Raw genomic sequence first — 17,015 nt, forward strand, 5'->3', positions numbered from 1 at the left:
GACAGCCTACACACTATAGCATACAGTTAGTGTAGCCTAAACTATTGACAGCCTACACACTATAGCATACAGTTAGTGTAGAAACTATTGACAGCCTACACACTATAGCATACAGTTAGTGTAGCCTAAACTATTGACAGCCTACACACTATAGCATACAGTTAGTGTAGCCTAAACTATTGACAACCTACACACTATAGCATACAGTTAGTGTAGCCTAAACTATTGACAGCCTACACACTATAGCATACAGTTAGTGTAGCCTAAACTATTGACAGCCTACACACTATAGCATACAGTTAGTGTAGCCTAAACTATTGACAGCCTACACACTATAGCATACAGTTAGTGTAGCCTAAACTATTGACAGCCTACACACTATAGCATACAGTTAGTGTAGCCTAAACTATTGACCGCCTACACACTATAGCATACAGTTAGTGTAGCCTAAACTATTGACAGCCTACACACTATAGCATACAGTTAGTGTAGCCTAAACTATTGACAGCCTACACACTATAGCATACAGTTAGTGTAGCCTAAACTATTGACAGCCTACACACTATAGCATACAGTTAGTGTAGCCTAAACTATTGACAGCCTACACACTATAGCATACAGTTAGTATAGCCTAAACTATTGACAGCCTACACACTATAGCATACAGTTAGTGTAGCCTAAACTATCGACAGCCTACACACTATAGCATACAGTTAGTGTAGCCTAAACTATTGACAGCCTACACACTATAGCATACAGTTAGTGTAGCCTAAACTACTGACAGCCTACACACTATAGCATACAGTTAGTGTAGCCTAAACTATTGACAGCCTACACACTATAGCATACAGTTAGTGTAGCCTAAACTATTGATAGCCTACACACTATAGCATACAGTTAGTGTAGCCTAAACTATTGACAGCCTACACACTATAGCATACAGTTAGTGTAGCCTAAACTATTGACAGCCTAAACACTATAGCATACAGTTAGTGTAGCCTAAACTATTGACAGCCTACACACTATAGCATACAGTTAGTGTAGCCTAAACTATTGACAGCCTACACACTATAGCATACAGTTAGTGTAGCCTAAACTATTGACAGCCTACACACTATAGCATACAGTTAGTGTAGCCTAAACTATTGACAGCCTACACACTATAGCATACAGTTAGTGTAGCCTAAACTATTGACAGCCTACATACTATAGCATACAGTTAGTGTAGCCTAAACTATTGACAGCCTACACACTATAGCATACAGTTAGTGTAGCCTAAACTATTGACAGCCTACACACTATAGCATACAGTTAGTGTTGCCTAAACTATTGACCGCCTACACACTATAGCATACAGTTAGTGTAGCCTAAACTATTGACAGCCTACACACTATAGCATACAGTTAGTATAGCCTAAACAATTGACAGCCTACACACTATAGCATACAGTTAAGGCATTTACAATCAGTGTTTATAACACTATTTTATGTACGCAACTTATTTTAACTAGTAGTACTATACGCAAACACCTTTGAGATGAAACCTAACGTTACTGAATGAAAGACGAGTGTGTGGTGAGTTTTGCATGCTTCAACGAACCCATTGAAATCCGAGGCATTGATGGTGTTGGGGTTGTATTGGTGTAGGAAATGAACTAGAAATAAGAGCGTTTACTAATAAACAAATAACGAGTTATAAATCATTACAAAATGCAAATACAATGTCTAAATAATAGATTTAAAGTGATTGAAAAAAGCTGAATATAGATTTAGGTTAATTGCTAAATTTCTAAGTAATAATAATGCGCTTTAAAACAGTAACTATTTTAATTTAAATTTTATCTCTGTGTTTGTCTCTAAAGCAAGCTGCTCCACTCTACTTGTAATGTGTACAGACAATAGTGTTGGGAGTAAATACAGTGATAGATTCCTGCAGAGAAATTTACACTTTCATCTATAGTTAGTAAATCATGTACCTTTATAGCTTCTAATTTATAGATCCGTAGTAAAAAGTTACTGAATGCATAGCTACTGTCCATTAACAGTTTAGTTCCAATGGTGACAATAAGCAAGGAAGATTCAGAGGTGCTGAACTGGGAATTCCCACAACCCAATCTGTCCAGTATTGCGATGCTAAACTGCGCAAACATTCATGCGCTGTGTAAATTGAAGGAAAGTGAAAGAAGGCCTACTAAGAAATGAGAGGGAGGAGCTCCTGTTTGGGAGGAGCTCCTGTTTGGGAGGAGCTCCTGTTTGGGAGGAGCTCCTGTTTGGGAGGAGCTCCTATTTGGGAGGAGCTCCTGTTTGGTCCAATTTTCCCAATTATTAGAATATACCTGAATTCATTCCCGAGAAACCCAGCCAATTACTTATTATTGTGAAAATTAAACATTGAATTGGATACAGTACTGTACTTACTGTTGGCTTTGCCTACATTACTACTATTAGTAGTTTGTGATCTGAAATTTAAGGTGTATTACGGGATAAGTACCATCCCTAGAGTACAGTAATATGCAATAATTTATTTCCGTTGAATACTGTACTTACTATAGATAATTTAAGAGTCTTTGATAAATAAGTTGAATTGTTCTTACAAAAGTAGAGAATTGCAAATTTGTTTTAGGGTTATTCAAACTGTTGGTGGACCCTCAAAGGGTCACTTCACCTTCAATCTATACCTCCTCTTCTTTTGTTGTTTTGTTGCAAACAATCAAGCATTGTTTGTAACGCATCAAGTTCACACAATACCAGAGTGCAATTATCACTTCTCTGTTTTCATTATTTGGAAATTTAAAATAAAACAGAATGTATTTTTAAATGTATAATCACGACTAGAAATTTACGTTTTATTTTGTAATCTAGTAATACTCAAAATTACCTGCTATACTAAAAAAATTTTTATTTTACAAGAACATTATTTTCAATATTCACCTAGCAAATAAAAAATCCAAATTGCTAGTTTCTAGGGTGATATATTAAACTCAACTTTCTTGGCAGCAGAAACAGAAAACAATTTCAATAACCGGTTAAATGGTAGCCTGAAAATAATTATCAAAAATTAATTTGGCCATGAGCACATTTTGTATTTTGGGTATTTTAAACATTCGCTGACAACCACCCATTGAGTTAAACTGTTATTTGGGAGCACAAATTTAGCAGCAATACAGTCAATACAAAATTTATTATATGGTTTATTTGGCGCTAGATGCAGTCACACCATGTGATGATAGGTTTATAATTGATATCTTTATTTACATTGACACAGAAACATCTTGATTTTAATAGTTTTGACTTCCTTAAAGTATGATTACATAGAATTAATTGCTAACTGGAACAGGATCTTAATGACAAATACAACAATGGATTATCAGTAGAAAACAATAGGCTCATTTCTAAATGAAAGTTATTAGGAAATTGACTATTGAAGTGATGCTTAAAAAACTGTTTGCTTTACTGAATGGTTCCTACTGTAGATTGAAAAGTGTACAAAACATTCTGATATAAAGTTAATTCTTAGAATTTATTAATTTCACAATTTATGGAAATTAAAATAATGGTTGTGTAGAATACATAAGCTCTGTCCACACCATCAAACTAGTTTGACAAAAAAAAGTGCCCAAATATGGTGATATGATATGTAGTGATAATGTCCATATACGGGCATGTCACATTTTGTTGTCACATAAAGTTTGATAGTGTAGTTTAAGCTCTGTGTATATTATCAAAAAAGTGTGATGTGCCCATATAAAGTTTGATAGCGTAGACAGAGCAACCCCTATGAATAAAAACGTCCTTATATTCTTTATTAGTGGCTGCCATACGTTCCCAATTAATCACGAAGGCAATCCACTACATCAACTTTCTGTCTGTTCATAATAAATTCAAAAATAAATTGTTTTCATTTTCCAATTTAAATTACTCAAACATACTGATAGGAGTTGACATATTTATATCTAATAACAAACACTGCGATGTCTATATAGAATATGCTGAAGTATAAATTGAGCTAGGTATTTGAAGATAAAAACCAAACGAAACTTTAGGCCCCAAGACCACAAGGGGAGTTCCCCCTGAAAGCGGTTCACCGGCTATCCAATCCTCCTCCCCCATATCAGTCAGAGCAGAGAGAGGGTTCACCACCCTGATTAGCCTAGAAACCTAGCGACGACGGTAACTGAATAAAAACAGCACTTGATAAAGCCCTTTTGATATCTTATACCGCATATATAATAATACAATATTTAAATCATGTTTATACCGGGGTTTATACTCACCAAAAACTCACAATAAACAAATTTGGTGAATGTTAAAGCAGATATTCCACCTCTCCAGCAGTGCGGACTTGAGTTGTTCACCGCGCGGCAACAGGCTTAGTTCAGTACCACACCGTGCACTAAATAAAAGGAAAGTGGGTGGAGCTGTGTACGTAAATTATATAGAGGGTGATATACTCATATGATACCTTATCACAGTTAATTTTCGAAAAATGTTTTCAAAATACGCACAGTAAATTTTGTTGATAAGCAGTACCATAAAGATGCAAGAATTGACGTTTTTTTTTTATATATTAGCCTAATATTGCTATTTTTAAACAAAAACATGAATAAGAATAATCAAATTACTAAAAATACACAAATTGAAAAAATAATCTCCAAATGATATGGATATTACTCACAACCGATATTATACGAATGATTTCAAGATTAGATACTAAAAGAGTTGTTAATTTTATTTTCTCAAAAGAAAAAAAATGAATGAAAATCGAATGCCTGCTGATTTGGCTAAAGAAAACACGTCTTGGTCAGGTCTAATGTCGGTGAGTCAATTTCCTTTACATCCCCCCCCCCCCCACCCTTTCTAAAGGTTTCTAAAGGAGGGATACCATGGTAGTGAGTCGACACGAACAAAATCATAAATTTTCCCTTAATAATAATTGATATAGGGGTAGAAGTGACCCACGGTCCCCTGACCAGAGAGGTGTTATATGCTTCGTCCAAAAAAGCGGTTATCGGCCTACTTTAATAAATAATAGTCAATCACAGAGATATAATTGCACCCTCATGCGTTCGGATGATATGTGCGTCGTGTGAATGAACGCGTGCACTGTTCCGAATATAATACATTGAGAAGTCTGATTATCCCCTCTTTGTTGTACGCATCAATAAATATAAAACCCCCTTTAGTATTACTAACAATAGTGGTATTTGGCTGATAGCAAGTCAATAGGCCTCTTGCTGTTTATGTGTCTATAGCATTAGTTCAATATGGACGTATCAGCTCCATTCATCGCTAACTATTGGCAGTATATTTTAACTGTATGTATTGGAATTATCATTGTTCAATTTATTCAAAGCTTCTAAAAAAATTCTTCAACAAATCGAAGTAGTGTCGACGATAATCGGAAGATATTCGTCGATAACGACGACGATGAAGGCTGCGTTGACGATAACGGTAACCAGAGTGTTCCAACCGATGACGATTGTGAACATATACCTTATGGTATGGTTAGATACCCTACCGATGAAATGTTGACGAGATCTAGAAATTTCTACGAAGAAATGAATAAACGGAGATCTGTACGATTTTTCTCAGATGAACCTGTGGCACTTAATGTCATTGAAAATGTTCTCCTAACGGCAGGTAAGCTAGGCCTTGGAATATAATTTGGAATTTTGACGAGTTTTGATCAAAAAATGGGTAATATTGAGCATTAAAGCGTTATGTAAAAAGGAGACCTATTAGTATTAAAAACGTATTGTCCCCCTGAAAAAATAATTCTTACACATTTTTTTCTGTTTTAAATATGTCATTTTAATGTCACCTAATATTTATCTAACACTTTGACCAAAAATTGGATCGAAAAAAAAAATGGATTTACCTAAAAGACTGTAAAGAAAAACATATTCAAATTGGCGACCAGCCATGGGCTTTTGGTTGAATTTTTGTCATTTTATAAGTGAAAAGATGGTTTTTACCGCTTTTTGAATGAATGAATAATAATAATAGTATTAGGCATAATTATCAAACTACCAAAATCCTAAACGTCTGGCAAAATGATAAGGAATAGAACGTATTGTTCATAGCCTATCAGCAATACTACATTTTAAACATCTAACCTCTATTTTTTTAAAGAAACACCTTTTTCGGGACCCAACAAAGTGTCCACTGAATAGGTGTATCCTCTCTGAATAGGGATTGTTAAAAAATATAATGCCCCTCACTTCTTTTCACAGTGTCCCTTAAGAGGGGGTGTCTCGAAAGAGGTTTTTTTTATATTTTGTATCAAAGGTGCCTTCCAATTTGTTGGCAAAAATAACTTAAATTGTAAATGGCGATTCCAGGCTTTCAACTACAAATGAGCCTTTGGAAAGTGGGGCTGTGTAGCTATGTTTTTTAGAGGGCCTTACTGGTCTAAATGATCTATAAACTGGATAGGGCCAACCACAATAAACATGGTATTAATAACTACATTTTGTATAGGAACCGCCCCTAGCGGAGCTCACACAGAACCATGGTTCTTTGCCGTAGTCTCAAATCCAGAAGTTAAGTCCAGCATTCGAGAAATAGTTGAGGAAGAGGAACAAATCAACTATGCAAAACGGATGGGGCAGAAGTGGCTAGATGATCTTGAAGTTATAAAAACAACATGGAGAAAGCCATATATAGACACCGCACCTTACGTCATCGTGGTTTTCAAGCAGGTGAGTAGTTCTCATCCGTCATCACGAACGCCGTTTGCGTCGTCCTCAGTTGGCACCAAACGCGGTTAAACAAACAAGTTTACCTGCTCTACTAAGCGCATATAGCACAAACGATTATTAATAACTGATTTACACCATAACGTATTTTTATTATTCATTGGCCATTGACAATGGCCATTGACCATGGCATTGACCATAGGCTCTATTTGATGCCATCGCATGCAACAGTAAATAATATATCATTGTCTCTTTAGGTTTACGGTTTAAAGAAAGACGGTACACGGATTGTTCACTATTACAATGAAATGAGCTCGTCTATTTGTGTTGGATTCCTTCTAGCTGCGTTACAGGTAATGTACAAACAGTAAACTCTGCCGGTATTTCCAGATTCCGGGTTCGTCTTCCCGCGGCGACAGCGGCAGTTAAAGAACCAACAACTAGATTGTTGGGCAGTCAATTTACAAGTCTGAAACTAGGCCTACTTTCTGTATGTTGTAAATAAGATACTATTTGAAAACAATAATGAACCAAGCATTTCTTATTTTCTTCCAGAATGCAGGACTTGCAACGGTAACTTCAACTCCAATGAACGCAGGTCCACGCCTCCGTCAACTTCTAGGTCGACCAGTCAACGAGAAAGCAATATTGTTACTACCCGTCGGCTTTCCTTCTAATGACGCTACTGTGCCGAATTTCCACCGAAAACCTTTGGAAGAACTCATGGTCACTATCTAGTGGGCGGCGCGCCTCCTGGAATGCCGTCGACTCTCCTAAAAACACGTCGCATTGTGTCATCGATCGAATACGTGAGACAAGAACGAGTTCAGAATAATCTATTATTAATCTATCATTAATCGATAATTTATTTATTATTCGATTGGTTAATTCATTGTTGGTTGAATATTGCCCACGGTTTTTATTCAGTTTTAAGATTTAATAATAATAATAATACAATTAATTTTCACGATATCCACTGTAACCTACGGTTCGGTACTATGCGAGTCGTACCCATTCATTTGTAGTCTATTAATAAGTCATTTAAATTAATTAAAACAATGCCCGTTATAGCTATGTACTTGTTTTTTGGATTCGCTTTGTATTTTAGATAATTTTAGGTTTACAAAAAGGCATTGAAAACATTTTTAGGTCTCCTGCCAATTAGTGATGCACCGTACGTGCATTTGGTTCTTTATGTAATATTTCCAATACAAAATATATTGAACTTGTTTTTAAATGTAATTTCTTAAAATCGTCACGTGAGTATAGATATTTATACAGTCTGTGTGTCTACAAGCCGAAATAGATCATGTAGGACTTTTCTTCTGTATTGTAGACAAAATACCATCCAAGACGTTTAAGTGAAAACTAAGTAAATTTCCTAGAGGGCGCTATTTAGATTAGGATTTGGGGACTTTGTTGCGTTGCGACGAGAAGATGCATTCGCGCGTAATCACGCGGGGCGCTTAAAAGGAACGTCATTTTTGGTTGGAAGAGTGTTGTTTACGTTCAAGAAAAACGACGACAAAGCATACATTTTGTGTTGAAACGTTTTAACGTAAGACTTAAAAAGTGTAAGAATGATCAAACTACTAGGCCTAGACTTAAATAATGACAAACCGAGCCAGAAGGGCCTTCCTTACAACTAAAACTAAATACAATTGACTAGATAGAGGCCTCCCTCTCTCTAAGCAGAATAGGCATGTCCGGTCCTAGCCTACTAAAAAGCACGGCCCGGAGTGCCCGCCGCCGAGGTTACTGAAAGAAGCACCCGAGTGGGCAGGCCTAGGCCTAGAAATGAACAGTTATATATATATATATATATATCTTTAAAATAATTAGGCCTATGCTTAATGCTGTGTGGCAACGAATTTCTCTGACGTTAGCCTCTAAAGTTATTTAATATTTAAATGTTTTCAATTTCATTAACTTTTTAATTTTAAGATGATTTTCATAAATTTTATTTTTTCCAGTGAGTGTGGTATTCTGTCATGCCTGAGGATACAGAGGTAGGCATAGCATAACTTGTTTTTAATGCCATAAAGGCAGTATTAATACATTCTAATTAGTTAGCATCTCTAATAATAGGCCCCTAGATAGCCCCATCGATGGATGGAGTAAGAAAAGCAGTTTCTGTTTGAGCTCATGCCTATTGTTGTAAAACGGCCGAGAGTGCGAAGCTACTACAATTATTACACAAGGCGTACTAGCTTACCTTTTAGGCGGGACTGGTCTCTTGCCCCCTGGTATGGTAGCCAGGATGTAGTATTATATACACAGAAGAGTACGAGTAGTCTACTCCGATGTGTGGCTGCTGGTAGTGATAAACACACAGGCCAGTCTAGGAGGACTAAACGTATCCCTTAATTCCGTTGCTGTGTGCGTATAGCTACCCGGTGAGCAGTCCCTTAGTACTAGCTAGGCTAGTGGGGTTGAGCTTGACCCCTTGTGGCTCGTACCTCGTAATAGTAGCAATGAGGCTTAAACTATATTATATATAGGCCTAGCCTATAACCTATTCAATCACAGTGAATACCTGTTGTTCCACCAATATTACCGTAGAACTGGCTTATATACCGCCCAGTCTAGGCCGGGAAGCTTACACAGGAAACCCCGCTGGCTATAGGCTAGTGTATATCTAACACCAGGGAACGTGCGTATGGCTCGATACAGCATAGTAGGCTTAGGCCTAGTCACGATTTACGTCCGTTCCGTCTAATGTCCTGCGTTCAAAGAGGCTGCTCCGGCACCGGTCAGTAACGCACGTGACCTCGGGTCACACCTTGGGTCGACCCATTATTATATAAGGGGGTTTTCACTACACTATTTATTACTTGCTCCTGGCAAGATGAAATGTAAATCGTACTTTTGCTGAATAAATATTATTATTATTATTATCATAAAACAGACAGATCATATACGACAGAAGGTGCAAATGAAATTTGATAAATGATGAAATACTACTACAGTATACTGAACTTTATTAAAAAAAATGTTTATATACTTTTTTTTAGAATAGTTGGATGTCATGTACATTGTGCAGGGCTGGTAGGCAGGGAAGTAGCGTTCTCAACAGAGCTCAACAGCGACGTGTAGAGTGGCCAGCACAGGTGGAGTACACAAGACCTGATATTCAGGTATGCATGCGTTGTCTCTGTGCAGTATATTATCGTTATTAAAAACAGACTTGAGGATTTTAAAACAAGGAACCTACCAGCCTGCTGAAATACGCTGATTCGGCACTCTTGTGTAAATGTAAAATGAATAAAACTCATAAATGTTCAACTCTCCCCAGCTGGGAAAATTTGTCAAAAAATTGTGATTAGTGGTAGCCATAACTGTTAATCAATCAGAATTTGTATGCATTTTTGACTGTACCATTTAAATCCATAGCATGGTGGTACTGTATTGTGTTGTATAATTTGGCTATGCTATTGTACAGTGGCAATTATATTCCCTGATCTGATCCTTACCATACGCTAGTTTTTGCTACATGATAACTCTCTCTGCTGTTTACTTTTGTCTGTACAGGATCCTCTCGTGTACACATCGTTAGACGAGGCGTTTAGCAGTATGTTACAGTTTATGTCAACGTCAACAAGGCAGTGCAAGGTATAACTCAGGTTTCATACATTTATTTCACAAATATACATATTACAGCACTTATTAAGTAGAGGGCACCTTTGAGACCAAACAAAGTGTCCCATTAATAGTGCTGTTCCCTGAATAGACATTGACAACAGTGTTGAAATGTATATTTTGCCTTGTTCATATTATGGCAAAGTGTCCCCTCAATGGAATGGTTCTACTGTAGATTATATTATTATTAATGTTAAAAATTGATTTTATATTCATGATATAAGTGATTACTCCTTGCCTCCTTATTTCACATAAATTAAACTAAAGCTCTATCTACACTATCAAACTAGTTTGACAAAAAGTGTGATGTGCTGAAATATGGTAGTGGTATGCCCAAATATGGTAGTGATATGACATCATCATGTCTATATATGGGCACATCACATTTTTTGTCACATAAAGTTTTATAGTGTAAACAGAGCTTTAAGAGATAAACAAGAGTGGTGAATAATATTAATTTCAATTCATATACGGGTTTCTTTAAACTTTTTAGTATAAACAAATTATCTGTGTTTCTTTTTGCGTTGACAGAGATTTTATAGATGCGTCCCGTCAACAAGCAAGACAACACATGATCAGAGTCATTGCCGCCGTTTCCACTCGCATCGAATCGTTCCAATTCAGAAAACAAATCCGGTATGTAACTTATTATTTATTCAACAAATTAATTCAGAAATTTCTTTTTAACAAACCAACCATAATCAAAAACAGTTTTGTTGTTCTTTCAGAAGAAAAATGAAACTGTTATGGTAACTTTTACATCTTAAGGTTTTATTATGATTGGTTTGCTAAAAACAAATTTCTAAATTCATTTTAGTATTACAAACAAGATGAACATATTTTGTAATCGCATATTAATTGTTTACATTAACTTACACATATGTCTGGTGTGGTTTCTGTCCAAATACATAGATGTATTTGCTATCACATGTCATGTCTTCTAACAATTAGACCACAACATTAAGGAGACAGACATATTCTAACTGAAATAAAATTTTATAAAATATGATAAAACAGCAACAAAAAAAACCCTCCCAAATTTGTTCCTAGCTGTGGGGAAGCTTTTAACAAAGATTCCATTTATTTCAGCTTCACAAAACAGAAGATGTCCACGTAGTGGTAGCCCCAGGGACTTATGCTGTGACTGCGGGGACGTGGGGTAAAGATCAGCAGACGACGCACGTTGTCCACGTTAATCAGGGTCAAAGTGTTGACCTTGATTTCAACATTTAGGAGGCAATTTCATCAAAGAGCATTTCTTTTGAGGGAGAAGTCTGGTTATGTATATAACCCTACAATTATGTTTCTTAATTTTGATATGAATTAGTTTGTATTATAGATTATGTTTGGTAATGGTAGTATGTAATATATTGTTTTTAATTATGAGGTAATAAATTGTAATTTTTATAGGAATATTAATCATGATATTAATGTATTTAGTTTGTAAAAATGTGATTTGGTTTTTTTTTTCTGTAAACTAAAATATAAAATAATTGAAAGTATTGTTGTAAATTGTGTACAAAAACTATTGTAATATTTATTCTTGGTTGAAAGGATTGATTAAAATGTAATACATTTAAAGAAATTTAGTAAAAAGATAATTTTTTTTAACAAGGTACTAATTCATTCAACATTTTACATGATATAAATTTGCGTCTCATGCGAGGAGTCTTCTGTCATGTTCAAGAGGGCTTAAGCATGTAGTGGTTTGCCTCAACTTCCATTTTTTACAGGAACAAGTTAATAATCATTTGGACATCACGATCAGGTGGTAGGCATACAGTAGCGGTATAGCCTGACCAAATGTCAAGTTCATTTGAAGCATAATAGCATACCTCTTTTGATCTCATTTCCAGTATAGATAGGCTCTAACGTAGCAGTAAATTACTGAATCTAGTGTCCCGTATTGCATTCACGTTCCATAAACGGTAACATGATTTTTTTATCAGGTCTAACAAGGCCAGGCCTACGTTATGTTCGTACAGCACTTTCTCTCGTCTGCTAAATTAATAAAAAACGTGAGTTTGTTTGTTTTTGTCAAGGCGCCCTCACTAATATCAAATTATTGGAGGTGGCGGTTTTTGTAAACAAAACAGACTCTTTTCCATTTATCCGACTGTTTTACACGTTTTCTGGCTAAGTGATAGTGGTGAAATATTTAAATCCAGTATAATTATCATCTTTATTAAGCATGTATCGTAATGTTTGATTCAATAAATATAGTTAATTTGAACTATTTTAGGGCATCTTAGGCTAGGCCTAATGCCCATGCACATGTGTATTCTTTTGGGCCGGGCCAGCAGTGAATGTGACTGTCATCAGTGTCGATGCTGTCTGTGCTGCTGGAGCCTACTCTATAGCTAGGCCTAGGCCCATTCTACTACTTATACTAGCTAGTACGTACGCCGAAGACTATCCAGCCTGGCTTATGCCTATTATATTAGCTTTTTAATAGGCCGAAACTGAGTTTAATAAACATAAATTAAAAGGTAAGATAAATAGGTCAACCAGATGATTGATAATAGATGAAATCAATCATCAGATTCGCCTGCTTCTTTTTAAAATTGATTGATTTTCATTAGATTAGCAATATGGAACAAGAAAATTCTACCAAACAGTTGTCAATAGACTGCAAAGAACCAGTTACTTGTGTGGAGTTCTGTCCATTTGAGGCTTCGTCTCATCTCATTGCTATTGGGGGCAGTATGCGCATTCTCATCGGCACATGTGTATTTCCAGTGAGTAACGAACATTACTTCAATTAAACAAATTTCAAATTCTAAAAATAGTTAATCCTTTTCTTGAGGTACTTTTTAAAATTAAAATAAATGATAACTAGAGGGTTCTCCGAGAACCTACTTTAAAATTAAAATTATGAGCTATTTGTTTAATTCTTACAGGAAGAAGACAAAGATCTAGACAAATTTGAATTTCATCAAGTTAATGAATTCCATCATGGCTGTCGTGTAGATGCCCTCTCATGGAGTCCAAGGACAAGTCTAGACTGTCTACCAAGATGCATAAGGTAAGTAGGTAATAATAGTAAATATTACATCAAATACAAACACATGTACCTCGCCTGCATAATGAGACAAGAACAGGTATAATATGCATAGTTAGTTGGTAATGCATGTTTTACATCGATGGATGAAAAATAAAACATTGTACACTTGTCTAAATAATGTCATGTTGTACTGAACCAATACAAAAATGCGTTTTGAAACACAATTGAATTCCCTACCTATATATATTAGACACAAATAATTTTTTTAATTCATTAGGTGAAGCCTTTATTTGTACCATTGTACTGTAAAAATATCAAATAGCCACCAATATATTTTTCAATTGATTTTCAGATTCTGTACAGCTGGGTCTGACTTCAGATTACGTTTATTTACATCTGATCTCAAAGAAGACAACACAGTTCAGGTAAAAACAAATATATATAACATCTTTATTTAGTTACCCAACCAAATATATCAGTATGTTTATAAGTTTATACACTGTAAGTATTAAGATTAGTGTACCTGTACCATGCGAATCCAATGTTTTTATCTAACAGAAAAAAATCGTGCTACTCTCTTTCCACTACATGAGTGAAGAGTAGCTGCGACGTTCATGTTCTCCTCACATCACTGCTGAGCTTTTCGATTCGCATGAGTGCTCATGAAAGCATCATAGCTCATTTCCTGAGCTCTGATTGGTTGCGCAATACTGTATTTGCGCATAGCATGACGCTTTGGATTCGCGCGAACAGATTCGCCTAGTGGAAAATCGGCATTACATTGATTAAAGAAACAGGTTTTTCATGTCACAGGTTTTTGATGGGCATACAGATTATGTAAATGAAGTTAGCATAGAACCATTAGAGGGCGATCTGATAGCGAGTGTCTCCGATGATTACACATGTAGGACGTGGGATCAGTGTGGACAACAGAAGGCGCTATTCCCATTGAAATCTCAAGGCATGTCAGTCGCTTGGAATCCACGTGATCCAATGAAGGTTTGTTGGGTTTTTTTTTATAGATTATGTCGTTAATTATTTGTACAATATGATACATTTCAATAAATTAATAATATAATAATATATATATAATAATAATTTCTGTGGACAGTGTCATTTGATTACAATGCACAATTAATATATTAATTATTAATGATTAATTAATGCACTATTAATACATGTATCTATATTTTGTTTGATTTCTTTCAGCTTATGGTGGCTGAAAAGGGTGGAATTATTCGGTTCTATGACATGAGGCTTGAGGAACCAATCATGACCCTCGATGCTGGACCTGGTATGTTGCTGTCTGCTGATTGGTCGTGGGAGGATGCTGCGTGTGTTGGGGCTGTCGTTAATGGTGATTGGATGATTTGGGATACAACAGATTCAAGGTAGAAATACAAGTGTATGAAATCGAAAAAACAAAAGTTAATGTGTATTTAAATAATATACATGTAGAATCCTGACAAAATACTAGGCACAAGGAATTGTAACAAATTCATTTGCGTGAATTGTTTTTATATAAATAAATAAATAAATTATATATTTAAAAAATTTTACCTCTTTCAGTCAAGCTATAGAGAGCCAACGAGCACATTCCGAGAAGGCGCGTTATATACGCTGGTGTCGTAGCAGTAACAGTTTGTTTGCGACCTTGGGTCAACCTAATAATCAGATCAAGATAGTCCATTTAGATCATCATCAGGTGAATTTCATTTTTTAAAATTTGGAAACAAAAACACAATGTTTGATCACAGTTCTGTAATTCTTATGCTATTCTATTTTATATTAATAAAAGTTTGCGGTTTTTACCTTTTATGTCCCGAACACAAAAACAAATGTATACAGTTGCTAGGAAACAATAGCACAGTCACTGACTTAAAACATAAGTGGTAATGAATGCTTACAAATGAAAAAAAGTTAATTTGCTTGTATATTTATCATTTTGCAGTTTATTGTCATGGTTATTAGTATTAAAAAAATATCATCAGCAGATAATATTTATGTTAAAGTACTGTATATCCTCCGGTATAATCCCACTTTGTGTCTTCTACTTTATGTCTGATTTCACAAACAGGCATTATCCCTGGGTATAGTCCCAGTATTGACTTTTGGTCTGGATGTAGGCCTCTCTCTAGCCAGTTCAGATTGAGTTTTTACAAGAAATGCTTACCAATCATTTTTGTGTTTTAGGGTGTGTGTGGGGGGGGGGGGGGGGGAGGTTGTTGGGGTGATTATACCAGAGTATATACAGTAATTCTACTAAATCCTTTTTTCTCCTCTATGGGTTGTTTTCATCATAACTAAATATTTTAAATTTGTATTGATGTACTATGTTGGTAGAGAAGTTGGAAAGTCACCGGAAAATGCTCTATCAAATACCTATTACAGTACTATTTGTAACCTATTAAGTTTGTCTTCTTAGCAGGTGCGATTCGTAGTGCATTTCAGATTTAATTTCCTTTTCATACCTTTTTTAGAGTTTAATTTCTCAGTTATATAAAAATCAATTATCCCTTACTATTTGCGGCGTAATTATCTCTACTTGCCTCATTGCCGTAGGCTAGTGGTCAAATTTAAATGACCGCTGGTGTTTTCAGTCTTTGACCATTCATATGTCAGTTTTGTTGCTGATAAACTATTATGATAAAGTGCTTTTTGAATTTGCCTTTAGGTATTTTTAATTATTTAACGTTGCAACAAAAAAATGATTATTTGTTTCAAACTAATAAAACATCACTTACATTTTATAAATGATATTTTTCAGGTACCGATCAGTCATAATCTACCGATTCAGGGAGGAATAAGCTGGCATGCGTTTCTTCCTATATGCGCCGCTGGTGGAAACAGAAAAGTTCATCTCTTCACTGCTGAACTTTGACCTTTGTCCCTTCATAAGGGTGAATGACTGTATAAAAGTAGTTTGTGACACTATGATGTATTTCGCATCTCTGATGTAATTGTTAAAATTGCAAACATGATCAAACGGGAATTCCATATAGTTAGCGTTATCTTGAATCACGACAGCGATGTTCAATTTTCTAGATGGATTAGATTGGAATAACATCTGTTGTGTAAAGTCTGATTAAATTCCTTGTTAAGTTGCATTTATTTGATTGATAACATGTTTACAACTTAAAAACATGGAATTTGAATGTTTTTACATGAAATTAAAACAACTTTGAAATGTATGTTTAAATTCTTGTCAAACAAATAGTGTAAGTAATCCATCCAGAAAAACTGAAAGGTCATGCCTGGCGATTATTAATCTTAAAAACATTACATTGTCAGAAATTACCTGACAAAAAAAGTCATTTATTTTATTAAAATTTCACAATTCAGATATTAGTTTATTTTTATTATTGACAATAAATTATTAATTTGTTTATACAGTTTTTAATTTTAGCGTTTGCCTTAAAATACATTTTGGCGGGTAAGCTTATTTTGGAATAATCAATTTCGCATTTTGTCTTCTTCTTTTAACATATTTTTACAAAAGACTTTTGTTAAACACTATCGGACTGGGTTGAATGATCAGCCTCATCTCTTGTGTGGCATACACTCTGTAAATATAAATATTGTTCCACAATAAATTCCTATAACCAAGTGTATTTGTATATTTCATTATTTAGCACATATCAAATTACTTCACGTTCTTGTATCTATATCCATTGC

At 35.2% G+C, this 17,015-nt stretch overlaps 4 protein-coding genes across 11 annotated transcripts in view; 3 read left to right on the forward strand and 1 right to left on the reverse strand.

Annotated features, from left to right (window-relative positions):
- LOC140040030 (advillin-like) overlaps nt 1–4,399 on the reverse strand; it is a 34,066-nt gene extending 29,667 nt beyond the window's left edge. For 2 of the 3 annotated variants that reach the window (XM_072085659.1, XM_072085657.1), the window contains exon 1: nt 4,274–4,399. The gene's annotated coding sequence lies outside the window, so the exon portion shown is untranslated. The remainder of the gene's footprint in view (nt 1–4,273) is intronic. The other variant, XM_072085658.1, reaches the window with a different exon arrangement.
- Nucleotides 4,400–5,270: 871 nt separating this feature from the next.
- LOC140040032 (iodotyrosine deiodinase-like) lies at nt 5,271–7,966 on the forward strand. The gene is made up of 4 exons (XM_072085664.1): nt 5,271–5,639; nt 6,480–6,700; nt 6,955–7,050; nt 7,253–7,966. The coding sequence occupies exons 1-4, from the start codon at nt 5,501–5,503 to the stop codon at nt 7,433–7,435; spliced, it is 639 nt and encodes a 212-aa protein (XP_071941765.1). The 5' UTR covers nt 5,271–5,500; the 3' UTR covers nt 7,436–7,966.
- A 157-nt stretch (nt 7,967–8,123) lies between these two features.
- LOC140040033 (A-kinase-interacting protein 1-like) lies at nt 8,124–11,886 on the forward strand. 4 transcript variants are annotated; one of them, XM_072085665.1, is made up of 6 exons: nt 8,124–8,255; nt 8,671–8,706; nt 9,712–9,834; nt 10,229–10,309; nt 10,868–10,972; nt 11,426–11,884. In XM_072085665.1, exons 2-6 carry the CDS (start codon nt 8,689–8,691, stop codon nt 11,567–11,569), a joined length of 471 nt encoding a protein of 156 aa, XP_071941766.1. In that variant the 5' UTR covers nt 8,124–8,255; nt 8,671–8,688; the 3' UTR covers nt 11,570–11,884. The 4 variants fall into 4 exon arrangements, with proteins under 4 accessions (XP_071941766.1, XP_071941767.1, XP_071941769.1 ...); XM_072085666.1 differs by having other exon boundaries at nt 8,134–8,271; nt 11,426–11,886; XM_072085668.1 differs by having other exon boundaries at nt 8,155–8,255; nt 9,717–9,834; nt 11,426–11,886.
- A 501-nt stretch (nt 11,887–12,387) lies between these two features.
- Nucleotides 12,388–16,962, forward strand: LOC140039490 (nucleoporin Nup37-like). 3 transcript variants are annotated; one of them, XM_072085096.1, is made up of 8 exons: nt 12,388–12,503; nt 12,919–13,074; nt 13,237–13,361; nt 13,693–13,765; nt 14,154–14,339; nt 14,550–14,731; nt 14,910–15,045; nt 16,108–16,962. In XM_072085096.1, exons 2-8 carry the CDS (start codon nt 12,928–12,930, stop codon nt 16,219–16,221), a joined length of 963 nt encoding a protein of 320 aa, XP_071941197.1. In that variant the 5' UTR covers nt 12,388–12,503; nt 12,919–12,927; the 3' UTR covers nt 16,222–16,962. The 3 variants fall into 3 exon arrangements, with proteins under 3 accessions (XP_071941197.1, XP_071941196.1, XP_071941198.1); XM_072085095.1 differs by having other exon boundaries at nt 12,402–12,529; XM_072085097.1 differs by having other exon boundaries at nt 12,413–12,485.
- Nucleotides 16,963–17,015: the final 53 nt, after the last annotated feature.

The sequence above is a fragment of the Antedon mediterranea genome, chromosome 2 (genome assembly GCF_964355755.1).
Source record: "Antedon mediterranea chromosome 2, ecAntMedi1.1, whole genome shotgun sequence".
Taxonomy (NCBI): Eukaryota; Metazoa; Echinodermata; class Crinoidea; order Comatulida; family Antedonidae; genus Antedon; species Antedon mediterranea.

Excerpts from the sequence above, each read along its gene's own strand:
- LOC140040032 (XM_072085664.1), top strand. The coding sequence starts at position 5,501 with ATGGTTAGATACCCTACCGATGAAATGTTGACGAGATCTAGAAATTTC. Across the intron at positions 5,640-6,479 it reads AAATGTTCTCCTAACGGCAG|GAACCGCCCCTAGCGGAGCT; the intron begins GTAAGCTAGGCC and ends CATTTTGTATAG. Across the intron at positions 7,051-7,252 it reads TCCTTCTAGCTGCGTTACAG|AATGCAGGACTTGCAACGGT; the intron begins GTAATGTACAAA and ends ATTTTCTTCCAG.
- LOC140040033 (XM_072085665.1), top strand. Across the intron at positions 9,835-10,228 it reads ACACAAGACCTGATATTCAG|GATCCTCTCGTGTACACATC; the intron begins GTATGCATGCGT and ends TTGTCTGTACAG. Across the intron at positions 10,310-10,867 it reads CGTCAACAAGGCAGTGCAAG|AGATTTTATAGATGCGTCCC; the intron begins GTATAACTCAGG and ends TTGCGTTGACAG.
- LOC140039490 (XM_072085096.1), top strand. The coding sequence starts at position 12,928 with ATGGAACAAGAAAATTCTACCAAACAGTTGTCAATAGACTGCAAAGAA. Across the intron at positions 13,075-13,236 it reads TCGGCACATGTGTATTTCCA|GAAGAAGACAAAGATCTAGA; the intron begins GTGAGTAACGAA and ends TAATTCTTACAG. Across the intron at positions 13,362-13,692 it reads TGTCTACCAAGATGCATAAG|ATTCTGTACAGCTGGGTCTG; the intron begins GTAAGTAGGTAA and ends ATTGATTTTCAG.